This window comes from Dipodomys merriami, unplaced genomic scaffold, assembly GCF_024711535.1.
Source record: "Dipodomys merriami isolate MVZ:Mamm:240054 unplaced genomic scaffold, mDipMer1.0.p SCAF_249, whole genome shotgun sequence".
Classification (NCBI taxonomy): Eukaryota; Metazoa; Chordata; class Mammalia; order Rodentia; family Heteromyidae; genus Dipodomys; species Dipodomys merriami.
The window spans coordinates 1,672,659-1,692,100 of NW_027203926.1; the positions used below are offsets into that span (position 1 = coordinate 1,672,659).

The following is a 19,442-nucleotide window of genomic DNA, read 5'->3' on the forward strand; positions in this document are numbered from 1 at the left end:
CTTTAAGAGGTTTATTGTCTTTTAGGTAGGATAGATATTTATTAATAAGCTATAATAAAGTTAGAATGTATGAAGAACTCCAGAGACATTGTACCTAAACCATTTTATCCTTAATACAGGGGATGAATATATACTTAGGATAGGTAGACTTTAGCCTGTATAATGTTCTGTAACTTCTGTATTGTATGCAGATTCACAAAATAATTTCTTCATGATAGTGTGCCGAAGAATGTTGATGCAAGAGGTGTTCCTGGAGTTCCATGGCTCATTAATGCACAGAAACTTTTTGAATGGGCAAATGAAGTCAGAGTTGATCCAAATAATCCAGAATATTCTGATTTAATAGACCTTATTATGGTAAGTTGTAGGAAATATCAATGCTGTATATTTGCTCTATATTCTGTAAGCATAAGCCTTTCTCGCTTGTGTTCCCCCTTAGTTTGCTACATATTTTTCTAGGTACTAAGGGACTTGTAAATACAAATTTGAAGACAGCTTCAGTTTATAGCATTATAAAGGCCATTAGAAATTCAGCAATTGAAATTATCCTCTATAGTCCTGATAGTGTGAACTCTGTCACTACTCTGTAAGCTCATTGTAAGTACATCAGCAGGCTAACTTGAACACCTACATCTGTTATACATTCATTCTGTACCAACCATATTATTAAGTACTAGAGATGGCAAGAGGATTTATCAAAATAAGTTTTAGCTCCCTTATCACCTCCCTTAGACTGTATTATGTGCTCACTTCTATTTGTCCTGATAGCCACAGGACAAATAGTTCACAGAGTGAACTACTCTGTGTTGGCCAAACATGCTTTCTTCATACTTTCTTCAGGTTGTGCTGTGTGAAAGGGTGTCTCTAGTGGCTATTCTATTTAATATTTGCAGTTGAATGTGTACCCTTTGTCCTTTCCCTCTCTTAATCTTTGCTTTAAATAAACTCTTACGATTCTAATCTTCTGTCTTTAGTGTGACTATTCAGTTATATGTCTTCTGCCTTTTCGTTAAGTTATTCATTCATGTTTTTGATCTTTCCTCATGGGACCATAGCTAATGAAGTTTTGTCTCTGATGGAATTTAGCACTATTTCTTAAAAATAGCATCCCCTTGGATTTGCACTTGTTGAACAAAGCAACAGATTAGATTACTGCAGCTAAGCTTCCCTAGATCAGAGCTTTACAACTATGGCAGAACTGATACCAGGTAAACAAAAGTATATATACTCCTTCAGCGTCTAGGACAAGTTGATAGGAACACTCCCATCTTTTAAGTCTCATACAATGCAAATATTGTTATTTTGTCAGTCATGCCAGGGAAACTGTTGGAAACATGTGTAAGTTGGGATTCTGTACATTTTGCAGGTCCTGTAGATTCAGTCACCCCATTCCTACTTACATTGTGAGTCTTATACTTCAGATAAGGAATAGTGTTTTGAAATAATTCTTGAATTTAGAATATTTAATAATTTTGATACTTTACATTTTTTCATGCTTTACAGTATATGAAACACAAAGGGCAGGATGTATCACATTATTTCCGTCTTGAGAAATTGCAAGATGAATTTAACTTTGTTTCTGAAGAAGAAATGAAAAACTGCAAACGTTTCCAACTTTTACAGCTTAGAAATGCTGGTCAATTAGATACTTTCCTCCTGCAGCAGATTCCCCTATATGACAGAGAGATTCCAGAGTTAGTCTTCCAGGTATTTGGCTCCTATTTGAATGAGTTTATTATATGATAAAGTTACTATTTTAGGGCTTCACCCTATCTTAATTTCTTTATTTTTAACAATTTATTTTTAATGATTTCCCTTCTTTGTAGGCATTAAGAATATACAAATCTCCCAAATCCCCCTCCAAACGACTTTCATTTGGCTTTATAACTTAGTTTGTCCAAAATATAGAACCACTAGAATCCTTTAGGTATAGTCTAAATTTATATAACTATTGTGTTTTTGTGTTTTTTTGTTTTTGTTTTTGTTTTTTTTTTGGGTCCGGTCGTGGGGCCTGAACTCTGGGCCTGGGCACTGTCCCTCAGCTCTTCAGCTCAAGGCTAGCGCTCTACCACTTGAGCCACAGCGCCACTTCCAGCTTTTTTCTTTTTGCTTATGTGGTGCTGAGGAATCGAACCCAGGGTCTCATGCATGCAAGGCAAGCGCTCTACCACTGAGCCACTTTCCCAGCCCCATGTTTTTTTGTTTTTGTTTTTGTTTTTTTTGGGTCCGGTCGTGGGGCCTGAACTCTGGGCTTGGGCGCTGTCCCTCAGCTCTTCAGCTCAAGGCTAGCACTCTACCACTTGAGCCACAGCGCCACTTCCGGCTTTTTTCTTATATGGTGCTGAGGAATCGAACCCAGGGCCTCAGGCATGCAAGGCAAGCACTCTACCACTGAGCCAACTTCCCAGCCCCTTGTGTTTTTGTTATACAATGCATCATGTTTTAATAGCTTTTGGGGATGGGACACTGCCACTGTAAACGTGCTCAATTTCAGATCTTTAAAATGGAAGAGAGAAGGGAGGGAAGCAGGCAGGCAGGGGCAGGCAGGCAGGCTGGCTAGTGTTGTTTGGTACAGGCTGACACCAGCCTGGTGAGAGCCTGTTGTGCAACCTCCATCTTCAGTGATTTCATATTGGTTGCTTTAAAGTTGCTGGTGAAGTATTTATGCTATAAATCAGGAAATCCTACAAATTGGAACTTCTCTTCCCGCTTCTAAACAACTTGAAAGTGGTAGAGTTGAGAAGTGGAGGGGATAGGAAGAGAAGAGAGGAGAAAATTCAGTAAAAAAAAAAATTAATGCATATCCTATAAAACTAAGAAAAGTGAGGGCATGGGTGGTTGGGGAAGAATTGGTGAGAACGTTGAAAGGAGTAATAGTGATCAAGCCGCATTGTATATATAAACTGCTTTGTTGCCTGACAACTCCTCTGTACAACTACTTAAAGGTAATAAAATATGTTTTGTTTTGTTTTGTTTTTGTTGGTCATGGGGCTTAAACTCTGGGCCTGGTCTCTGTCCCTGAGCTCTTCAGCTCAAGGCTAGCGCTCTATCACTTGAGCCACAGTGCCACTTCCAATTTTCTGGTGGTTTATTGGAGATAAGAGTCTCACGGACTTTCCTGCCCAGGCTGGCTTTGAACCATGATCCTCAGATCTCAGCCTCCTGAGTAGCTAGGATTACAGGCATGAGCCACCAGCACCCAGCTAAAATATGTTTTTAAAAGAACCTGTTATTAAGCATTTACCAAGCAGGCCTTACAGTAGAGGAGTTATGAGAGACTTTTAGGAAAATAGCAGAAATGTGCAATTATAGTAGACCTAGAACTGTAACTTTCTAAGAGATGGTTCAAGAAAATGGTATTTTCCCATCACTGCTTAGTGAACTCAGTCTAAAGTCCTCTAAGCTAATTAGAGGACACAAAATCAGAATATGCTCATTCTATTTAAAATTCACATAGTAGGAGAGTATTCATGGTCTTAGTATTCATTGGTCAGAGTATTCGTTGTGGCTTAGAGGTGGGAGGGGAAATGCAAAGCAATGACTTTTTTTTCTTCATTTTCTCAACTACAAGTTTTTTTTTTTCCTCAATAAGTACTCTGTTTTTAAAGATGAATGGACCTCATCCTAGAAGCAAATAGAATACAGTCTCCATCAGAGAATCAGAAAGTTTTTTCTCTGTCAGTACCAAATGTTGCCATTACACATGAACTGAAATAACCATCAATGTTTTTATTGCAGTACATTATATCTGAAACCTTTGTTACCTTCAAGCAGAACTAACTTGGTTCTCTGTTTAGGAATATGAAAGTCAGGTAGAGAAGGATATGGCCATTTCTGATGGGAATTCTATTACCGCACAAAGGATTAATTCTGTCAAATTTCTGAACAAGGTAACATCATGGTTTTCTCAGTATGTTTGCATTTACTATTATGAAAGCAATCTGTTGGACATATGGTATATATTCTCCCCAGAGAATAAGATGGACAAATTCACCTACTTTAGTCACTGTGTGTGTTTTCTATTCTCTTCAGTTTTTTCTTCACGGTTATTTTACTAGGTTATCAATGCTCATTATTAAACCATATCTCAACCTTTGCTGTTTAAATGTGAATGTTACCAAATTCCCAAAGTTCACTTTAGCCCCTTAATTATTGGCAAGCAATTTTTCTACACCATAGCTCTTCTTTTGTTTTTTTGCTGGTCATGGGGCTTGAACTCTGGGCCTGGGCACTGTCCCTACACTCTTCAGCTCAAGGCGAGCGCTCTACCGTTTGAGCTACAATGCCACTTCTGGTTTTCTAGTGGTTTATTGTAGATAAGAGTCTCACGGACTTTCCTGCTTGGGCTGGCTTTGAACTGTGATCCTCAGATCTCAGCCTCCTGAGTAGCTAGGATTACAGGTGTGAGCCACCGGCGCCCAGCTTCCACCATAGCTCTTATAACTCTTCTTTTACTAGCAGCATACCTTTGTTGTTGTTGTTGTTTACTTTTTTTTGTCAGTCATGAGGCTTGAACTCTGGGCCTGGGCACTGTCCCTCAGATCTGCAGTGCAAAGCTAGCACTCTACCACTTGAGCCACAGCACACTTTCAATTTTCTGGTCGTTTATTGGAGATAAGAGTCTTAGGACTTTCCTGCCTGGACTGGCTTTGAACCACGATCCTCAGATCTCAGCCTCTTGAGTAGCTAAGATTACAAGGCATGAGCCACTGCACCATACTTAAAAACAACAACAATTTTTAAAAACAGAGTTTGAGATGTGCTTTAATAATAATAATGAGTTTACTGTTTGGGAAAAAAAGAAATATTCTTGCTCATAAGAAAAAAGGACTCATAACCCTTTTATTCTTTTTTAACACATGTGGAAGACGATGGAAGAGGTGAGAAAATCAGCAAAGGAGTTAAAAAATAAGGGCTAGTGTCACCAGAAAGTCAGTGCAGGTGTGTGCCTCAGTTCTTGGATCTGGCAAGAGAGGCAAAATGTATTGAAAGTGATAGAAAAGTTTGATTTATTGAAAGCAGAAGTTCATCCTGCCAGAGTGCAAGGGTGGATGATGTGGAAGTGCTGAAGACCAGGGGTATAACATTTTCTCCTGCCTTTCCAGGGGGAATCAAGAAAAGCAGGTGAGTCATTTGGTAACACATGTACATTTATATGTGCATGCTCCTTTTAGATACTGGGCACTGTGGAACCAGCTCCTGGATGGATCCAAAAGGTCATTAGGGCATTGTCCCTGTCTCCCACATTTGTGCCTGTGTACTTGGTGAGAAGTGTTTTTGCTGGTTAGTTTGGCCCCAGGCATTTTTATCAGCACCATTTGATGTTTGGGGAAGAGGATTTTTCTTTCAAAATCAGGGGCAGTTGGTAGAGCACTAGCCAATGAGCAAAAGCAGCAGGAACTGAGTTCAAGTGCCAGTCTCAGGTGTAATAGAAAAAAAATGAAAGTTGGGGAAAATATGTGGCATATTTAGGGATCAGTCATGTATGTATCACAGAAAGGAGCTTTTTAAAGTTATATAGATTTTAACTTTTATTGAAGTAGTTTAAGCTACAAGTTTGGTAGGTTATGTGATAATTACTTTAATTAACATTAGGAACCCTAAAGATAAAGGTTCTTAAATCCTTTCTTTTGTTAGAATATTCTTCCAATGTCTGCTATGTGATTTGGGGGTTTGTATGAATTCTTTGGAAAAGTCATGTGCCCTTAAACATAACACTACTGGGGTCAGTGGTAGCTAAGGAAAGCCAATGTTTTGGCAGTAAAGAAGAGAATCCTGGCAGTCTCAATGATTACTTTGCTAAAATGATGGCATCTAAGAGATTAGTTCATCTTGTCTATATGACGATGACTTAAAATACAAATGATGACAATGAGCTCTAGCTTCCTGAAGTTTACATCTAGTGAGAGAATTTAGCTAATAAATGACAAGATATTAGTATGTTCAGGTTGTGACCAAGTAGGATGTGAGGATAGGAGTTCTGTGTGCATGTGGATGGGGCACGGAACTTTAAATAAAGAAGGCAGCATTTCAATAATGAACTACTGCTCATTTAATAATGAACTACTACTATTTATACCTGGAGAAGGTGATAGAGTTTTCTGGGAAAGAATTTTCAAGGCCAATGGAACCACATGTGAAAGCTCTGAGGTGAAGCCTACCTGGCCTGTGGGAAGAATGTTAAGGAACCTAGTATGTGGAATGCCAAGGAAGAGAGGAAGAGAGTGAGCAGTCTTAGGGACAAAGTGGTTTGCTTCCCCTTCAATGGAAAAAATGTATTGCCTGTGTGGTGGGATAATTTTTAGGAAATCAATATGTTTATGCCATCCTACCACCCCATTTTATTATCCTTTTCAAGCAAGTAATTAGGCTCTAGGTTACATTGTCTCCAGAATGATTTGTGGTAAGACACAAAGCTGAAAATTGCTATCAAACACGCCAGTTCTTGGTTTCACATCTGAAAGTTTATAAGGGAGTTTGGGGAGGGGGGTTGTTTTTGTTTTTGTTTTTGTTTTTGTTTTGTCGGTCGTGAGGCTTGAACTCTGGACCTGGGTGCTGTCCCTGGGCTCTTCAGCTCAAGGCTAGTGCTCTACCACTTGAGCTGCATCACCACTTCCAGCTTTTTCTGTTTATGTGGTACAGAGGAATTGAACCCAGGGCCTCATGCATGCTAGACAAGCACTCTACCACCAAGCCATCTTCTCAGCCCCGATATAAGGGAGGTTTTATAGTCCTTGTAATAATCAAGATCTGACCCAGGCATGGTGCAGCATACCTGTAATGCTAGCATTAAAGAGGCTGAGGCAGGTGGATAGAGAGTTGAAGGCTATCTCAAGGAAAAAATAATAGGTCTGTATCAGGGGCTTAGGGAAAGGACATGTTCAATCATTAACTTTGTTACTAAGATGAAAAAAAAATGAAAGCTTAACGTTTACAAAAGATTGTCTCAAGAGTAGAGAAGCATGATCAGATCTCTTTGAGTTTATAGGTAAAGATTCATGTCCAGCCAGGAGCTGGTAGCTCTCGCCTGTAATCCTAGCTACTCAGGAGGCTGAGATCTGAGGATCATGGTTCAAAGCCAGCTGTGGCAGGAAAGTCCATGAGACTCTTCTCTCCAATTATCCACTAGAGAACCAGAAGTGGCTCTGTGGCTCAACATGGTAGAGAGCTAGCCTTGAGCAAAAGTACTCAGGGACAACATCCAGGTCCTGAGTTCAAGCCCCAGGACCAACCAAAAAAAAAAAAAAAAGATTCATGTCCAGTACTACATCAGCTGTGAGTTCACAAAATAATCAACTCCTCTGGTGAAGATCAGTTCTGACCATGTTACTACAAGTTATATAGAAAAAATATTGAGCAAAAATTTAGAATGCGATGAATGGAATATAGAAGGGAGGAAATTGGAATAAATGAACTTGCTTTGGTATAACAGTGGAGTTAAGAATGATTATATTAATGCAAACAGAACTATGTCTAGACCCCACCCCAACCAGTCATTGCTTACAAACAAGATTAGAGTAAAACTAAGTAGTAAAAGAAAGCATTATAGTCTTCAAATATAAACAATGCATTTCTTTAACTTATAAAAATTTAGGTGAGAAGATTGCTAATGAAGAGAATCATCAAAGTTAGTAAATTTGACTTGTCAGATATCGTGGCTGATTATGAAGAAATTGTATCTGCAAGGTACTATTAAATTATAACTATAAAATATAAAACCTTAATACCTTCAAAATCCTCTATGTTCTCTATTTTTATATTAAGTCACATATTAAATAATGCAATTTCAGAGCATAAACTGAGATACGATGACAAAATTTATTTGGTCACTTTAAAGTTGCATTGTAGAATACCTGCCTGGCATGTTTTTAAATTTTTTTGGGGGGGGTCCAATCATGGGGCCTGAACTCTGGGCCTGGGCTCTGTCCCTTAGCTCTTCAGCTCAAGGCTAGCGCTCTACCATTTGAGCCACAGCGCCACTTCTGGTTTTTTTCTTTTTTGCTTATGTGGTGCTGAGGAATCGAACCCAGGGCCTCATGCATGCAAGGCAAGCCCTCTACCACTGAGCCACCTTCCCAGCCCATGTTTTTAATTTTATAGTGCTCTAGGGAAATTTGATAGCTTCTCCTTTGTAATTGTTTTAGGAAAATAAAGAAAAATAGAAGAAACACCTTTGTCCCAAATTTGTTTTGCCCTAAGGTTTTCTTGTCATGAGACTCTTACTGGAAAAGACATTGTTAGTGGCACTGCAGTACACTTTTGGTCTTTCCATGCAAGTCTGGGAGTTTTCGATCATCATAGGGGCACTAAGATCCACAGGAAGCAGTTGCAGAGCCTTTGCTAAAGTTACACAATCCTTATGTAGATTATAACTGCTTTAACTGCTAAACCCTATTAAGTTTTATTTTCAGTCCTTGAAGAAAAACTGGTTGTGGCTGTAATTCCATGGGTTTGTGTTTTTAGCATTTGGCAGCATGAAGCAGTTTTGAGGGCTTAGTCATTTTGAGAGTATGATTACTGAAAAAAAATCTTCTGAAAGATCATGCTTCTTTGTATGTCCTTGGTCTGTTTGGGACTAATCGCATTCTCCCTCAACATGAAGGAACATAGCATCTCATTCTTTTTAAGCTCAGGAAAAATTCCTTCCTTGTAATTTTGTTCCATCCACAATAGAGTAGATATGTTTCAGATAATAGCCTTATTTACATCAAGCATCATGCTAGTATCCTTTAAAACTATGTTATGTATATGACTTTGATCACATTTTATCCTTTAGCCAATTCACAGATACAGTTTGTAAGTTTATTGAGCCACGAAGAAAGTTAAAGCCTCAGAGGAAAGAAAGAAAAAAAGTCACAGCACAGACTGTCTCTGATGGAGATATTAAGATTCTTATCAGAATACTGAGGGCTTATAATATTCCTGCCAGGAAAACAACAGCTCATAGGTAAAGCAATATATTGCCATTTTTAGAATTGCTAATGATCTACTTAACTGTGATAAATTTCATGCTGTATATTTGTAAAGCTTTGCACTTCATTAATATTTCAATTCACAGGTAAGGCAATATGTTCCCATTTTTAGAGTTGCTAAAGAAGTATCTTAATTGGGGTAAGTTTCATGTTATATATTTGTAAACTTTGTACTTCATTAGTGTTTCATATACATTAAATGAATGCAAGTAAAAATATTCATTTGTATAGTCAAACCTACTGCTATATATTAAGAGTTTCCATAGGCTGAGGATATTGCTCAAGTGGTAGAGTGTTTGCCTAGTATCAAAGGCACTGGGTTTGATCTTTAATACACACACACACACACACACACACACACACACAATTGTCAGAGAGATACATTGACTCAAGTCTATAATCTTACCTACTTGGGAGGTGAAGATAAGAGATTAAGGTTCAAGGCAAACCTGAGGATTAAAAATAAATTTGCAAAACACTATCTTAACCAATAGCTGGGTACAGTGATGCATGCCTATCATCCCCTGCAACATAGGGAAGCGTGAGTAGGATTGCAGTCCAGGCTGGCTGACCCTATCTTGAAATTAAACAATTGAAAAGGGGGCTAGAGATATGGCACAAGTGATAGAGTGTCTGCCTGACAACCACAAAACCCTGAATTCAAGCCCCCAAACCAAAAAGGTAGGCAGAAAAAGAATTGTGAGGTTTGAGATTCCCAAAGAAGCATTAACTTGTTTTTCTGGGAGAGTTTTCCACATGCTCACCGTCCCATGTTTTATCAAATAAACTTCCTTTGTCTCAATTCCCTATTGAGAATCACATTATTCCATACCATTGTCCTCCTAGAAGCAGAATCCTGAAGAAAGTCGGGGAGCCACCAATTTTGTTTTATAGAATGTCCAATGAAAGTTGTGAAACAAATATGAAATGGCTCATAAAATTATAATTGCTAGCTGGGCACGGGTGGTGCATGTCTGTAATCCTAGCAACTCAGGAGTGTGAGATCTGAGGATTCTGGTTCAAAGTCAACCCAGGCAGGAAAGTCTGTGAGACTCTGATCTCCAATAAACTACTCAGATAAAGGCAGAGGTGGTGCTGTGGTTTAAGTGGTAGAGTGGTAGTCTTGAGTTAAACACCTAGGATCTGCAAAACAAACAAACAAAAAACATAATTGTTGTAGTTGCACCTTGTTTTACTTTTGATTTATGTAGTTTATCTTATATTTGATTTGTATAGTTTGTCTTATTTTTCTCCTTTTGCTGAGTATCAGTGAAAATTTTACAATAGACTAGATCCAATTGTACTTCAGTGATTGTCACATATTTGGTTCTAAACATGAATATGATATGGAAAATAAGACTATAAAATCCAGGGCAACTAAATTATATATTTCTATAAGCACTAGGGAAAAAACATCCCTTCCTACCAAAATGAATACTAAAACTAAAGTATATATTTCTATATTGCTTTTTCTGAAGAGCTTTGGATATGCCTACTTATTTGATATCATCCATGTCTCGTCCCAGACATAAAGAAATATTCAAATCACGTGCTTCAGATGAGATTTTATATGAGATAAGTATTTAACACTTCTATAAAATATAATATTGGTTTTTGAATTGCAGCTGGCTCCTAATCTGTTTCTCCCTCTCTATTTTTTTTCCTCTTGCAGTTTGCTGCTCATAACATAGTGAAGATCTTTTTTATAAAATTCATTACTGGGCTGGGAAAGTGGCTTAGAAGTAGACTACTTGTGCATGCATGAGGTCCTGGGTTCAATTCCTCAGCACCACATAAGCAGAAAAAAAAACTGGAAGTGGTGCTGTGGCTCAAGTGGTAGAGCGCTAGGCTTGAGCTGAAGAGCTAAGGGACAGTGCCCCAAGCCCAGAGTTCAGGCCCCACGACAAACAAACAAAAAAAAAATCAGCTCTAATCATTTTTATTCTCTAGTCCCAGAGTCTGTAGAAGAAGGTGCTAGCTCCTTAAAATGGCCACTAAATCTTTGATATTCTCTGTGTTATGTACCAACCAGACTCAGGGTTTATTGCCCCACAGATATGTCATATTGCTACTTGTTCTACATGGCCTCCACTAGCTGTTTCCTCTACCCAAAATGGCCTCCACAAATCTCCATGCTATTGGCCATATAAACACCTATTTCAAAGCTCAAGCAGTTATTTTTTCTGTGATGCCCTTTTGGTCTTCATCCCAGAAACTTAATCATTTCCTCTCCTGAATAACTCTTATAACTACAAACCATTTCACTCATTCTTCACATTTCATTGTACTTATATATTTACTTTTCTCTGTAGACTTTAAAACCCTTAAAACAAAGTTCACTTTATCTTTATATCCTGGTAAAAAATAGGATCATTAAGGTTTTATTAAAACAATGATTAGCTGCATGCCCGTGGCTCAAACCTATCATTCTAGGTACTAAGGACGCTGAGATCTGAGGACTGAGAATCAAAGCTAGCCTAGGCAGAAAAGTCCATGAGACACTCTTACCCCTATTTAACCATCAAAAAATCAGAAGTAGAGGTGTGGCTCAAGGGATAAAATGCCAGTCTTGAGAGAAAAAGCTAAATGAGAGTGTGAATCTTTGCGTCCAAGCCTCAGTATTGGCATGCATGTGCACGTGCGCGCGCACGTGCACACACACACACACACACACACACACACAACTAGTGTGAAACTATAAAAATCAAGTATCCATTTTTTTTGTTGGTGGTGGTGGTCGTCGTAGGGCTTGAACTCTGGGCCTGGGCACTGTCCCTCAGCTTTTTAGTTCAAGGAAGCGCTCTGCCACTTGAGCCACAGCACCACTCCTGGTTTTCTGAGTGGTTTATTGGAGATAAGAGTCTCACAGACTTTCCTGCCAGAGCTATCTTTGAACCACGACCCTCAGATCTCAGCCTCCTGAGTAGTTAGGATTACAAGTGTGAGCTACCGATGCCTGGCTCAAGTATCCATCTGATAAGTAATTCTCTCTCTGGGCCTTTATTAACTATATAAAATATTGCAAAAATCTAGTCAATGTTTATTATGCATTTCAGGATGCAGTACATCCTTTCATTGAAGTTTCTTTTCAACACACTGTATACCAAACCACTACTGCAAGTGGATCTTATCCATGCTGGAATGAAGAAGTTAAAGTAGATTTTATGTAAGTTAGAACTCATTTTTCTGCAGCTCATAAAAATAGAGCAATAACAAAATTATTTTCTCAATAACAGAAAACAGTAAGATGGGGGTTGGAGGCATAGCTCAGTAGCTAAAGTGCTATCCAGCGAGTAAAACCATCAGGTACTCAGTTTGAGTTCCAACCTCAAACCAAAAAAAAAGAAGAAGAAAACAGTAAGATGAATAAACTTGTAAGTGAACTATTGAGAAAACTGTACAGTGTTTACATTCTTGTGACTACAGCAATGAACACATTGGGAATATGAACAAATGGGATTAGAAAGTTTAGCTACAGCAAATATTCTTTTTGTCACTTCTAATGTAAGATCCCTAGTTCCTATGACATTTTAGTGAATAAAAACCATATAGAGGGGGCTGGGATGGTGGCTCAGTGGTAGAGTGCTTGCCTTGCATGCATGAGGCCCTGGGTTCGATTCCTCAGCACCACATAAGCATCAAAAAAAAGCCATAAGTGACACTGTGGCTCAAGTGGTAGAGTGCTAGCCTTGAGCTGAACAGCTGAGGAACAGCACCCAGGTACAGAGTTCAGGCCCACAACTGGACCCAGAAAAAACAAACATATAGACATGGAATAAACAATTAGTCCTGTAACCCCCTGCTTTGCAGGATGAATTGTGGCAAAATTAAAGAGAAGTTTCAATGGACTAAAACTCAAGGTAATGGCAAAGAAAGCCTGTGATTCCAGCACTTAGAAGTCAGAGGCAAAAGGTTCACAATATCTAGTGAAAGACTGTCTCAAAAAATAAACAAAAAAAGATAACATAGACTTGAGTGGATTAAGGTATATACTAGATTGACATGCTCAAAATTATCTTAAGATTACATTTGCTCTTTCTCTTACTGGTGTTGTTGTGAATATGCATTGCCTCCCCTGCCTGCCTTAGGCTCTTATAGGAAAGTAAGCTTATTTTATCATTTGAAAACATGTCATCTTCAAATTAAAATTATTCTCCATAGTCAACCAGGATCATATCTTTTCAAAATAAAAACTTTCAAAATTCAAGCCCCTAGTTTTTTTTTTAAATATACAATACATTATCAGTATCTATTGTTACCCTACAGAACAGTAGTATGCTATAATTTCTTGCTCTTATCTAACTGTAACTTAGTCTACATTGACCCACTTCTCCCCTTCCCCTTCTCCTCTTCCTCTGGTAACCACCATTCTGATCTCAACTTCTATGAAGTCAACTATTTTAGATCCCATATATGAGTAAAATCAAGTGGTACTTGTCTTTTTGTGCCTTGCTTATTTCATATTAGATAGAAGCATATTGTTGCATTTTTGAATCTTCATCTTAAAAGAGATAAGAGGTAAATTATAAAGCACATGCTAATAAAAAAGGAGCAGTCAGTCCTCAAAGGACATAGCTTTCTCTAAGTTTATACTTTTTAAAAGAAAATAGTACAAATAACCTTTGCGAATAATTCTCTTACAAAATAAATGGCTTTTGAAAAAAATTAAGCACTTAAATGTGTTTTTATTATTTGCAGCTCACCAGGACATGATTATAGCCTCTCGGGCTTATCTAAAATAAAAGAGAACATACATATCAACATTTTTGATGAAATGATGATTGAAAAACATGAGGTAAAGTAGAATAAGCACAATAATCAATGTTGAAATAATTCTAAGAAGATAAAACAGTGAAATCTAGGAACATATTTATAAATTTGCTTTTAAGTTCAGTATCTATATTCATTTTTTTCTAAGAAGGATTTGAGTCAACTTAGAATAAAACCAGACCCAAGTCTCTCTAAAAATAAGAGATTATAAACTATATGTAAGAAGAGGAAGAATAATCATATAAAAATTTAGAAGTAGATTTTTGCTTCATGATAGTAAAGACAGAAAGATAAAAATGAGCTATACATTCCTCATTATCAAAGAAGTCACTTCTAATAAACTAAATTAAAATGCTGTTATATTTTTCTGTAATTTTTACAGTCACTGAATGTCTTCTCTATACAGTGGTGAAAGTCCTAACACAATGCCTACCACTAATGCCTAACAAGCTTGGAGATAAATGTTAATGTAACTCCATTCTGAATTTGACACTAAGACTAAGAAGAAGCATGTCCTTTGTACCTACTCTCTATGGTAGATAAATTAAAGGTTTTCATATATGACAGTGTTACTAGAATAAGGCCTAACTGCTCACTACTTGAAAACCAATATTAAGGAGATGAAAATTGGTAGGAAGGTTTAAGGGAGGACTGAAGAAAGCAGAGGGGCCATCATACTCAGTTCCATACTGGGGTACTGATGTGCAAAGAGCTTTTAGAAGGACGGAAAGGAATATAGTGGAACAATCAGCAGACTATATGCTGGGTGGGATCTTTGTTGCCCAGGGAGTATGTCTGCTTTTCTCTGGAACATCCCAATAGACCTTGACCTACGGGGCTAGCTTCTATTGCTCCTTTTAAACAGGCATGCTTATTTTTTGGGGGGGAGTCCGGTCGTGGGACCTGAACTCTGGGCCTGGGCGCTGTCCCTCAGCTCTTCAGCTCAAGGCTAGCGCTCTACCACTTGAGCCACAGCGCCACTTCCGGATTTTTTTTTCTTATGTGGTGCTGAGGAATTGAACCCAGGGCCTCAAGCATGCAAGGCAAGCGCTCTACCACTGAGCCACCTTCCCAGCCCCAGGCATACTTATTTTTGCAAGTTAAAACTTAACAGATGTTTGCATGCTTTCTGTTGGTTGATGCACAGAACTCAAGAATAAGAATGAACATTACAAAAATCATCAGATGGGAAGCGGCACTGTGACTCAAAGTGGTAGAGCACTAGACTTGATCAAAAGAGCACAGACTCAGAGCCCAGATATGAGTTCAGGCCCCACAAAGGACAAAAAAAATTAAAAAATAAAAAAATCAGATGTTCTGACTTCCATAAATCTAAAGAAATAATATTTAGCATCTTACCATTTATGATGCTTCAGAATCTAGAATTCTGGGGAAAAGGAAAGGGAGAATTAAACTTTACCAGTGGAGAGAGATGGAATGGCAAAAAAAAAATTACAGAAGGGGAAGTAAAACTAACTCTGTCAAGGACAATTCACCATAAAAGTGATCACTGTTAGAGCAATACCTGAAAGGATTATGGATTCGGGTCAAAGAAAATGAATGAAACCTGAACTTTCCCCTTTTTTTTCAGGAGAGAATACACTTAAATTGGAATTAAGGTTGTGGCTCAAGATGTAGAGTGTTTGCCTAGCATGCATTAGGCCTGGAAAAAAATTAACGTTTGATAGGCTGAAGTAAATGAATTTGTCAAGATGGAAGAGAGGAGATGCAAAGGTTTATTAGGGTGCCATTAAAGGTGAAAAGATGAGCAGTTAGACAAGGGAACATAGTACTGACACAAGACTAAATGTAGGCTTACACCTTGTATGAGTTTTCCCTTTGTCATCTCTGTTCCTCTTTCTTACTGTAATCAATTATAAATTGATTACAAAGTAGCAATAAGTGAACCACAATATAGGGAGGGATGACTATCTAACTCTGCTACTTTGCAGATTTTTCACCTGTCCATGCTGGTCTCTGAAACATAGAGGGATTGCTGTACCTTTTACTTCTCACAAATCTCCCTCCACCCTTTTTTTTTTTTTCTTGTGCCAACCCTGGGATTTGAACTTGAAGCCTGAGCAGTCCTTGAGCTTTTGTGCTTAAGGCTAGTATTCTGTCCTTGAACCACAGCTAGGAATCCAGCTTTGTTTTGTTTTGTTTTGTTGTTTTTTTGTAGTTAATTGGAGATAAATAGTTTCACAGAGTTATCTACCTGGATTGGCTTTGAACCACAATCCCCAAATCTCAGCCTTCAGGAGTAGCTAGGATTACAGGTGTGAGCCAGTGTGCCTAGGGACATAGAGGCTATATTTAACACTGGGATAGAAGAGCTGGACTAAACTCCCATTGGATCTGGTATAGCAGATCTGAGAGACCTTCAAACTTGGAGACTAAGTTAACTGAAACTGTAAAATTTACTTCTATCCCCCAAAAAACGAACATAAACTTCTGCTAGTCATAAAAAGAACTGGAATGAATTCAGTACTAGTGTGATGGTTTCAAAACTTAACAAAAAGAACAACAACAACAAAAATGAGGGATGGGCCATGGGAGGGAAGAAAGAAGGGGAAGAAGAGAAACTATTTTTCAAGATTTTAACTTATTAGCTTATAATTTTCTTTTGACCTGCTTTTAGTTAATTTCTTATTATTTCTGACTTTATCCAAGTGTAGCTTTCTAGTTTTGGTGGGTTTTTTTCTGATTTAATTTGGAAGCATTAAGCCAAAACTGTAGACCAAGGAGTTCTGAAATAAAAGAGTTTATTATTGAACCATTAAAGACGCTAGTCAGAAAGAACAAGTTCCTGAAACTATCAGCAGCAAAGCTACATAGCAATTGGAGATATATCTACTATACTTATAATCAAAGCATTTCTTTTGTTTTTTTGTTTTGTTTTTGGGTCCAGTCGTGGGGCCTGAACTCTGGGCCTGGGCGCTGTCCCTCAGCTCTTCAGCTCAAGGCTAGCGCTCTGCCACTTGAGCCACAGCGCCACTTCCGGCTTTTTTCTTTTTGCTTATATGGTGCTGAGGAATTGAACCCAGGGCCTCAGGCATGCAAGGCAAGCGCTCTACCACTGAGCCACCTTCCTATCCCCCAAAAGCATTTCTTTAATGAAAAGTTGGATTAGGAAAGCATAAATTGTTTATACTGAATCTGGATTAGGCATAGATAAGAAGGAAGAATTACACAAAAGGGAAATCTTAGAAAACAGTGCCTAAGAAGAAGAAATTGTTGCTTCTGGATTGGTTGTAGTTGTAAACAGGATGTACACAGCCACCCAGGGGGCCTTGATCAGAGTGAAGGTCTTAATGTATGTTCAATAACAGTCAAACAGCCTTTTGTTTCTATTCGGCCTTTGGACTAACTGTTGAGCTTCCATCAGTTCTCCTTCCATCCTCCAGCCCCTGAAATTTAGGGCATCTCATAGTTTTTCTCTTTTTTGTGCTGGTCCTGGGACTTAGACCTGGGTCTGGGTGCTTTCCCTAAGCTTCTTTTGCTTAAGGCTAGCACTCTACCACTTAAGCCACAGTGTCATTTCTAGCTTTTTCTGAGTAGTTTATTGGAGATGAGAGTCTCATGACCTTTCCTGTCCAGCTGGCTTCAAACTGTGGTCCTCAGATCTCAGCCTCCTGAGTAGCTAGAATTTTAAGTGTAAGCCACCAACACCCAGCTGATTTTCCTATTTTTTAAAGAGCTATTAAATTGTTTTTACCCTTCACTCTGTTTTCTAATTCATTTATTTCTGCTTGCATTTTTACTTTCTTCTTTCCAGTATTCTTGGGACTGTGATTTCTGTCCTTAGTTTGGTTAAATATGCTGAATGCCTAGTTGTTGGATATCTTATCCTCTTAAAAGTGTTGGTGTTGGTGGCTCATGCCTGTAATACTAGCTACTTCAGGAGGCTGAGATGGTGGTTCAAAGCCAGCCCGGGCAGGAAAGTCTGTGAGACTCCAATAAACCGGAAGTGGCGCTATAGCTCAAGTGGTAGAGCGCTCGCCTTGGGCTAAAGAGCACAGGGACAGCACCCAAGCCCAGAGTTCAAGCCCCATGACTGACAAAAAAAAAAACAAACATTCTCTAAGACTCTGAGCTTTGCTTTAAAATCATCTTAGACTAAATTATTTCTTTAATTATCTGTATTTTTATTACTTTTCCTGTAATTTTATTATATATTCTTCTTAGATTTAAAGATTTTGAATATTAAAGCCAGGTGTGGTGATACATGCTTGTAATCGCAGCTATGAAGGAGGTAGGAGGCTCCAGGCAGATGCCAAATCTTACTTCAAAAAAACAAAAAACAGCCAGACACTGGTGGCTCATGCCTGTAATCCTAGCTACTCAGGAAGCTGAGATCTGAGGACCAAGGTTCAAAGTCAGCCTGGGCAGGAAAGTCTGTGAGACACTTTATCTCCAATTAATCACCAGAAAATGGAAGTAGTGTTGTGGCTCAAAGTGGTAGAGTGCTAACCTTGAGCAAAAGATCTCAGGGACGGCTTTAGGCCCTGAGACCCACAAGACCCACAACTGACAAAAAAAGAAAAGAAAAGAAAAAGACAGGCACCAGTGGCTTTTCCCTGCTATCTGTCATCCTAACTACTCTAGAGACATTGCCCAAATTCCCTCCACTTCTGACCTTTGGTTGATGAAATATAAGCTGCTAAAAGTGAAGAGCAGCATAGGCTACTGCCAAATAGGAGATGTGGTAAGTGATGGTAAATGTTAGTCCTTGTGTGTCTTTTTCCTGCTGCCACTACATAAATTTCCTCTAAACTAAAAATACCGTTAAGGGAGAATTAGTTAGCAATAATCAGTGCATGTTTAAAGTAATTTGACAAGTTTTTCTTAAATTAGCAACAATGTACTTTCACTTTTCCAAAACTGTAATTTGACAAGTGATGACATATGTATATACCCATGAAAGTATTTTCACATTGTAGTTAATGAATGTATCTATTACACTCAAAAGCTTTCTCCTGCCTAGTTGACATATCTCTCCCTTCTCCTTTCTGCCTCCCATTCCATCTGTTCTCTGTCACTGTTGTTTGTATAGTCTAGAAATTTATAAAAGTGCAGTCATTACTTTGTGTACATATGAATCAAAACATCACATTGTAACTTACAAAAATATATAGATATATGAGCCCAAAGCAGAAAAGAGGAATTCCCTGGCATTTGAGAGGCCTTGGTTTTGATACCCAGCACCAGTGGGTAGAGAGAATGATTTTTTGAAATATTTACCTGCGAATTCATGAAACTACTAGAAAATTTAGTTTCATAAATAACTTATTTTAATAGGATCACTGTCTGGAGAGCTGTAGCAATCACTCATACATGAAAAAGAATTGGCTTGGTTCCATCATGTTCCCTTTCTCTGCTCTTCTACAACAATCTGAGGTAATCGTCAATGGTTCTTTGCTAGTCTTAATAGGATTTGACTTCTGACTAATGAATTTTCTGTTGTCTTGGATTCAGATTCTATGATTAGCAAGTTGAAGAGTTTGAATCTTTTGACTGTCTCTAGAACAAGAGAATACACAAATTTACTTATTGTACCATGATAGTGTCTACTGAGAGAGAATAGGAAAAGCTAGCCTTAAATCTTAAAGCAACATCCTTGGTTATATATAACATCTTAAAAAGATAAGACCAGATTTATGAAACCTTCAGATTACTGGTGTTGCTTTGTCCCAAGAGTTT

General features: G+C 38.2%; 1 protein-coding gene across 1 annotated transcript in view; it reads left to right on the forward strand.

Annotated features, from left to right (window-relative positions):
* The window catches only part of LOC138836087 (protein CC2D2B-like), a 99,499-nt gene that overhangs the window by 61,287 nt on the left and 18,770 nt on the right, over window positions 1-19,442 (forward strand). The window contains exons 17-25 of the mRNA XM_070034576.1: window positions 219-357; window positions 1,504-1,707; window positions 3,798-3,890; window positions 7,595-7,686; window positions 8,777-8,947; window positions 10,451-10,551; window positions 12,006-12,138; window positions 13,671-13,767; window positions 19,041-19,139. Of these exons, the coding sequence (XP_069890677.1) occupies window positions 219-357; window positions 1,504-1,707; window positions 3,798-3,890; window positions 7,595-7,686; window positions 8,777-8,947; window positions 10,451-10,551; window positions 12,006-12,138; window positions 13,671-13,767; window positions 19,041-19,139 (1,129 nt within the window). The remainder of the gene's footprint in view (window positions 1-218; window positions 358-1,503; window positions 1,708-3,797; window positions 3,891-7,594; window positions 7,687-8,776; window positions 8,948-10,450; window positions 10,552-12,005; window positions 12,139-13,670; window positions 13,768-19,040; window positions 19,140-19,442) is intronic.